Here is an 8280-nt window from a genome sequence, read left to right as displayed (position 1 = left end):
ATCAGTATGTTGAATGATATCTACATCGTCGAGCCCATCTCTGCTTCTATTACACGTCGGCGTTAAGTACCTATAACGTTCAGTCTCAAACGCAGGGACGATCAAAGCTACCCTGTCCGACTCGCTGACGTTCAACTTGGTGATGTAGCCCATGAGGCTCTCGTGCAGGCCATATTGCGGAAGAAAGTCCACGTCCAATTGAAAAATGAACGGAGTCGACACATACGACATGGCAGTGTTTCTCAGATAATTGATCGGATACAGTTCCTAGGGAAAGAGACTACCACAATTATCATAAATCGTGTCGGAGTAATTGGATATTCCACGCTAACGTTCCTCTACTCGTTTATCAAAATACAGTCACCTCCCTCAATAGGGCTGGTCACGGGTCATAAGGAGAATGATTTTCCTGGAGTCAGGTTTTCTCACTAATACCCTATGTTCATGAAGTATTTAAATTAAGGCGCTGGTCATTAAACAATATTCTAAAATATGGATTTGACTAAAAATCTTTTATACTTGATACAACATAATGTTCCCCGGAACAAAAGACATCCGGTTTGTTCAATTGTTACATTTCAGGCATTTATCATGCGATTCTAACAGTTAAAAGTTAGTATTCGCTCTCAGTCGTGTGTACATAATCGTGGTCACGTTTTTAGTTTATTGTGGTGAAAACTTGTATATCATTGTGATCTAGTTTGTAAAATTTCTATTACCAATAATTTCATCTAGATATTTGCACTTTCACTATTATTTAAAAAAAAGACGCCATTGAATAATAGTAATTATAATCTTTGCCATTTTCATTACACATTTTTAATATTTTAATGTACTTCTAAGCTTTTCTATGTACTTCTTGACAATTTAGATTAAACAGGACTGTTAACGAATTTGTAGTAGAATAGGCCAGATGTATGTTTTGATTTCAATACTTTTTCTATGTATATATATTATAAAGGCATTTAAATAACATTCAATGGTTTGGGAACATATAAAATAAGGTTTAAATGTAATTTTTGGTTCGCGGGCTTATTGAGAGAAATGCTAGTTTCACTACTCATGAGCATGGCCAAGATATAAAGTAGGGAAAGCGTTCGAGCGCTGATTGAGAAGAACGACCCTATTGAGAGAGGACCTATTAACCCTTTGCACTCGACGACAGTTTTGTTACAGAAAGCTAACCTTTTAAACGACTAAACTTTCTTCTATCATTATTGAAGAGTCATGGACGCAAAGTGTCCTACTACTACTTCAGAGTGTACCAGTTTACAGCGTAGGAAGCTATTTATGGTCGCTAAGAACAGTTCAAGATTTAATGAAATCTAAGATAAACAAAGACTGTAAGTCGTCCCTCGAGTGCAAAGGGTTAAGAGAGGTGAGTGTATCTTCCAGCCTCGATATCTAATTATTGGAATGTTGTCCGAAATCCTCAGAACCAGACATCAAGAATGAGAGAAGAACGCACCCCGTCTTTGTAGACGACGTGATAGGCGATGTTCTTCCTCTTGCGTAGCTCGATGGAGCCGCGGACGAACTCGAGGAAGTTCTGCACCTCCGCGTCGGTGAGGTATAGCGCGACGCTTATAGTGCCGGGCCAGTGTTTCGACAGGTCCTCCAGCAACGGTATTCTTTCCACGCTACACTGAGTTACCAGAGCAACGTCCGCCGGAGCGTACACGTTGTATTCGTACTCCAGGAGGAAAGGATGCGTGCGATACAACATGGTCGCGCCTCTCATGAAATCCCGACAGGGACTTGATTCGTTGTACTGAAAGGTAGAAAACTGTGGTGTGGAACTAGTAGACCCTGGGGAGCTGGAAGCATTCGCCTGGGGTGGAATTAGGATGCGGTAGGAATTTTTTGAACTATTTATTTGAATCAAATCATATGGTGATTTTCATGTGGCGAAGCTTTACTTTACATGTTTTTAGGTGGAAGATTTTTTAGAGGATTTTTACTTACAAGGTAAGTAATTATACTGATTAGCCCATTCATTGCCAACTACGAGATGTTTCAAATTGATTGCAATCACTCAAAGAATAAGTTTATAGCCTTTTAAGTCACGAATTATTGCAAAAGAAGATTGTAAATTTTCTTCTTAAAACAACAAATTTAATATCACTTTTTATTATCAAAATAATAACCTACATTACACATCTGTATTAAATCTTGGCGCCTAAGGCAAAATGCTTTTAATTTGCCTGGCAATGAATGGATTAGTAATGAAACAGTAGACAAACTGCTCAGGATTGCTTAACAGTACGAGCAAACATCTTGAATACGGTTTCTGATGCAGGAAGAATGTCTACAAATAATATATTTGAACAATTAGTTTAAGAATACCTCCAGTATGGTGGGGTGATGACTTGAATATATTAAAATAAAATAATCTTCTCCAAAGATTCCTCGAGTTTTACCAGAAATCTTACCCCCGAATTATTCAATTTTACTGACGCAATAGAATTCAAATCTCCAAGGATTTCGCCTCTCTTTTCAAAGTTAAACTTGCCGGCAACTCGAGCTGCCAGTGTGGTTGTTCAGAGCAGAATCTCAACCATGTAACGTAGCAATGCTCAATCCTTAATTGTAATAGGAATAACATGACTCGTAGCATTTGTAAAATCGAACTTTATCCGCCTCATACAATAGATATATTCCTCAGCAAACCAATGAATCAACCATTACTAATTATATTCAAGTTTCTAAAATCTCATGGTCTATCGTCGTAAGTCATACATTGTTCCTAATCTACTATCAGGTAATACTGTAATTATTTAGTAATTGTTTCTCAGTTTCACTTCTATGTAATAGTGTAATGTGTACTGTTTGATTTAATTATAATTTAATTGCTAATATGCTCAGTAATGAGTATGTTGCTAATAACCTCGTAAGGGATTTAGTTGCCTAATAAAAAGAGGGAGTTAATTTCAAACTTAACCCTTTGCACTCGACAACAGTTTCATTACAGAGAGCTAAAAATTTAGACGACTAAACTTTCTTCTTCTTCTATCATGAATGGAGAGTCGTGGATATAAAATATCTTACTACTACTTCTATGTGTATCAGTTTATAGCTCAGAAACCCATTTATGAACGAATGAAATGTAAGATAAACATAGACTGTCACTTCTAAGTCGCTCCTCAAATGCAAAAGATTAAGATCGATAGCGTACAATCGAATTACAGTCAAACTCCAGTTACTTTGCTTGCCTCATAAAGTACTTTGAATAGAGCAATTGTGGTTTGCCAATCGGTTTTGAAATCACGACTTACTTGGGACACTGCTTCGTGTTTATCGCAATCGAATAGGCGTCTGCGCAAAAGATTCCCGTCCATCTCGAGGAAGACTTTATGCCATTTACGGAACTCGTTGATGTGCTTATTATATACATCCTGCTTTCGAGGGGAATTCCAATGCACGATCTAAAAGGAACCGCGAGGAAAGCTTTTGAAACAATTGTCTTCGAACGTAAATTCAGCAGAACTTTCGTTATGTGAACTAATCGATGACAAAACATTTGGAATAAGAGAATTTTCCGTTTGCATCATTTATTATTCGTAATGTTCGCATAACGGAGGCTCTATCGTGCACCTAATAGGTGCCACCTATCCCCAAAGCCAGAGCTTTACGTACGCTTATCCGTCCAGAGTCGCGGTAGCAAAGATCGCTGATCGTGTGCTCGCTTAGCTGAATATTCCACGTGCACTCTATTCTGTACACGATGGAGGGATGCTCTTTGATAACAGCATTTATCACATCCTGATCGGCCAAACTAGTTTCCGGTATTTGTGCCAGCACCCGCTTCGTGACCGTTTCCCAGAGGGTTGTAAATTTTCTGTTACGGAGTTGCTGCAAGTCCATTAGCATCACGCCTGTGTTGAAGCCTCTGCTCAAAGCTGGCCATGGTCGCTGACCGTACGATAGCGCCTTTATGTACCAATGGCTTTGATTCTCCGTCAATCCAAGGGCTTGATCGTCCTCAAAATTCTCGAAGGATCGCCAAAGCAAGCCGACGTCGTTCAAAACGGTCACGTCGGTGTCGAATACGAGGACCTTGTCCTCCCGCATCGCATCCGGCAGAATTAACTTCAGCAAACCGTAAACACCCGAGTAATGCTTGTTTGGGATCCACGACACCTTTGGCACCCATAGTTCGGCCTTGTAATACGTCAGGTTCACTAAAACGAAGGAACGTAACTAGCAAGAACCGCCGGCACCGGATACTCGCGACATTATCGACTCTCATCCGTTCCTCGAGCAACGCGAGATTTGAGATTATCCCTTTGCGGATCCTGGATGCCCTCTACGAGGGGACATCGTAAGTCTAACAAATTTGGTTAATGATTATGTAGAACAAATTTATGCTAGAGTAAATTTGTTAAAAATTCATGTTTTCTTGAAGTTTCCTTATTGGAATTGCACGAGAAATCAAACCAAAATATGGTATATATGTACATATACGGAGATTTAAAGAAAAATATATGAGCAGGCATTACGTGGAAAGAGTGTGAAGTAAAGGGTATCCTAAAAGAGGCTTCAGGGTTTTGTTTTTAATAATAAAATATACCTGTCAACTTGGCGTAGTGGACACTTTCAATTATGTTTAATTACAATCATGTGTACTTTATTTAAAATATACCAATTGAACATATTCAATATATATTACAATATATATAATACATCATAGAATATATTGAATATATTAAAAAATAAAATTCCGAAGTTTCATTTGAAAAATCCTTTATATTTGCAATGGTGTCAATACTTCAAGAAAGCTAGAAGAATTTATAATCAAGTCTAATAATACCAAAAAAGACACATTTTCAAAGTTAGACTATTTAATGTAATGCGATTCCTGTTCGCACATTCTACAACGATGGTGCAGAGTGCAAAGGGTTAACACTTCGATGGCCGTGTGGGGTAAACTGGCCAATTGGTTCCTGTCGAGTCTATTTTGTCCAAACCAGTGACAATTCCTGGTTTTTCAAGTCTCGTATTAATCTTTCGTGGGAATGTATTTGCATAAAGTAATATGGGGCTACTTTGGAAGCTCGTTATAGTCTAGTGGACTTGTGGAGTGGAAGATTGTGTCCTCGAACACGTGCTATACGGGCCAGAAAAATTCACACGGCCATCGGAAGGTTAATTCGTCGCTCAAATTTAGCTCAGCCGGTACTTGGCACGATAATTGTTACAATTAGGTCATCGCGTGTTTAATCATTTTTGTGTCTCGTTGTACATCCAGAGGACATGCATAACAAGACTGGTATAATTGAATGATGACATTTTAAGTGTTGTATGAATTAAAGTGTTAACAAAAATAACGAACTACTTCATATTACTCTCTAATACAGAATAAACTTAATTGCAAAAGGTTGTAGATAAATGTATGTTTCTTCGACACATACAGTCAGTCGCGTAAGTATTTGTACCCATATGGCTAACGATTGCATTTATGGCAAGTGGAGATATTGAGAAATCTATGAGAATATGCACAAATACAAAAATATATAAAATATCAAGAATAAAATACATGTTACACTGATTAGAACAGAAGAGATACTTTCGTTTAAACTTCATTTCTATTATCTATATCTATAGAAATATCAATTTGCATTTAAACGTCTGCAGTCTGCTTACGCCTATCAAAGAAAGTCTAAATTAAATTATAGCTTTGGTGTTTCCAAATAAATGTTTACGTGTATGTATTTATAATGAAATATTTAGTTGGAAACATCGAATCTATCGTTTAGTTTAGACAAGTTTCTTCAAAAAGCATAGAGGGTACGAATACTTATGGGACTGATGGTATATACACATTTTGCATGTACAACCTTTTTACGTTAGAAACTTTACATTTTTAAATATAATATTCTCAAACAAAATCCCACCCACTTTAATTGTAAAATTCGAATACTTAATAGCCACGTGCCTTCCATGTCACCTCAAATTCGCAGACCCACCTGGTCGTAGATTAAAACGAGACATCCTCGCGTCTAGATCTAATGCATTAGTCTGCTAATCCATCCCGTCCCGAGGAACGGGCGAGAATAGTAATCACGGCTCTTTACTAACCATGCGGTAAATCCCATGTGCGAAACAGGGTCGTCAGAGTTCTCTTCGCAATTTCGTCGACGAGCAAGTGAAAGTGCAAAGGTTTAGTGCGGTAGAATAAAATGGATTTTACTACTGTCACCAGAGAGAACGTGGAGTTGTATCCGGCGCACACCATCGCGATGTGGATGGTCTCGCATTTTACCTTGAAAGAGATCCAGAACAACTATCGATCACTGATCTTCGACGGTTCGAATGTTCGTTACATTCGGAGTTTCGCAATATCGAAGACCAAAATTGGAGAAATTAGAGGTGACACTAATGTTCGCCACTATGTTTTTACCTCGGCACGATTACTTTCTAAGCGCAACTTGTGGAGAATAGGCCCATCCACGTGAAAACTCGATTTTTCTATATCCACAGAGAACGGGCCTGATTTTCCATCGAGTTTGAAGGAACCGATTCCAGCGGAAGGAACTACAATAAGAAATCAACAGGTAACGAGAAACAATTGAGAAAGGTCAGAGGTAAATAATTACTCTCTCTATGAGTGGACATTTCGAGTGCATAATTCTTTATTTCGATGTTGCCACTCTACTTCTATATTTAATAATATCAAATTCAAAATCTGTGTGCTTTTGATTTCTGTAAATCCTCTATTCGTTTCACCCAAATTTTTTATTCAATGATTAAAAAAGTGTAATTATTTATATCTGATCTTTTTAAATTGTGAGAATTTCCATGAAAAACAAGAGAACTTATTTCGATGAAGAACCAATGTAAAATTAACGGGGAGTGTTACCGTTCAATAACAAATACAGGTAAAAGATCGTCGATGGTATTAAAATGCCGAATAAACACCCTAGCCATGGTCGAGCCATTGGAATATGACGGACATATTTCCCAACTCGCAGAATGATTAGCGAGTGGACTTGGTCGTACGAATTCCGAGATCTATAAGTAAAAATTCGGTATTGTACACATTATTTAACATCTATAATGTTAATACACATCAAAATATACGTAATACTTTATTACAAATAAATATTTATCAGACGAGAGAAAGTTTGCCCTTCGATTTTAGTTTTGTTAGGATCGAATCCGACGATTCTACGCCGAGATACGACAATTTAAAGTTCCCGTATCGATTGACTAAGATGAATGGAAGGAGGTGACCTATATAAATATAGAACCCCACAAAAATTCCTGAAAATGCGTACGCAATTCCGAGAAATAACGGTAGCCCTAGACGTAGCCGTCTGGCATTTTTTTTTCCTGGAAGAACTCGGCAACATTCATTGGCGTAACTACCAGGATATTCGAAGTTTTCATAGGCGTATGCATCAATTTTTTCCTTCACATCGTAAATGAGGTAAACTGATATTTATGTTTCTTTTTCTATTGTACAATCGAGATTTTAGAAAAATTGTGTAAAAATAATTGAAAGTACATATTAGAGACAATTCAATTCTACAAAATGAAAAAAAAAGTACTTCGATCTTATCTTCTATCGGTTACAATGAAAAGAAAATGTAATGAAATTTTAGTTTTTTGCGCATCTTCTCAAATTACAAAGGAAAGAGGTTATTTGTTGCTCGAATGATGGCAACAGAGTCGAGAAGCTCGATTGAAATTACAGCATGGTAACCGAATCTCTGCCAACACATACCTCTGGTAACGTGACTTTTTCCCTCGACTGTCATCCAATTAAATCCATTACTCGAAACTACTTTGTGTGCGGTTTCGAGGGCGATCCAGAATCCTTCGCGTCAATTTCTGCACAATAATTCAGCTCGAGCGCCGGTACACGTTCACGTCTCAATGGATTGGTGATGTGTCTCGCAACGTTCGTCGTAAACCAAGCGAATTCGCGTAATTACAGTTACCGAGGAACACAACGTCGGAACGACATGCATCCTAAACACCCGTAGCGGGAAGTCTAACCGTAAATAGTTTAATCACTGGGTAACGCAGTGGTAGAATTACCACTCGGTTCCGAGCGTCGCGACGCGAGACGTCGAACGGTCGGTTATCAGTCGCGTAGTTGCTCGCTATCGTTACCAGAGGGCATGACACATTATCGTCTGAATGTAGCCGCACGTGTTGCACATCAACCATAAAGTACTCCAGCGAACTAGTGGGTGTAGAATGTATTCGTATACCGATCAATTTTCCTAAAAACTTTTGTGTGAAATTGTAGTTTCTTAACTTCCTTTTTTATAA

The 8280-nt window shown here is 38.1% G+C and overlaps 1 protein-coding gene across 3 annotated transcripts in view; it reads right to left on the bottom strand.

The window, feature by feature from the left end:
- The window catches only part of LOC128875611 (xylosyl- and glucuronyltransferase LARGE2-like), a 9455-nt gene extending 1435 nt beyond the window's left edge, over window positions 1-8020 (bottom strand). The window contains exons 1-8 of one of the 3 annotated variants that reach the window (XM_054121338.1): window positions 7727-8020; window positions 6860-7011; window positions 6401-6534; window positions 6079-6262; window positions 3637-4181; window positions 3276-3425; window positions 1469-1771; window positions 71-267 (exon numbers count right to left, since the gene is read on the bottom strand). In XM_054121338.1, coding sequence (XP_053977313.1) covers window positions 71-267; window positions 1469-1771; window positions 3276-3425; window positions 3637-4181; window positions 6079-6262; window positions 6401-6534; window positions 6860-6938 — 1592 coding nt within the window. In that variant the 5' untranslated portion in view covers window positions 6939-7011; window positions 7727-8020. The remainder of the gene's footprint in view (window positions 1-70; window positions 268-1468; window positions 1772-3275; window positions 3426-3636; window positions 4182-6078; window positions 6263-6400; window positions 6535-6859; window positions 7012-7726) is intronic. The other 2 variants (XM_054121339.1, XM_054121341.1) reach the window with 2 other exon arrangements.
- Between the last annotated feature and the right edge of the window lie 260 nt (window positions 8021-8280).

This window comes from Hylaeus volcanicus, chromosome 4 (assembly GCF_026283585.1).
Source record: "Hylaeus volcanicus isolate JK05 chromosome 4, UHH_iyHylVolc1.0_haploid, whole genome shotgun sequence".
NCBI classification, from domain to species: Eukaryota; Metazoa; Arthropoda; class Insecta; order Hymenoptera; family Colletidae; genus Hylaeus; species Hylaeus volcanicus.
The sequence above is the reverse complement of the archived record's forward strand: the minus strand, read 5'-3'. Positions and strand labels throughout refer to the sequence as shown.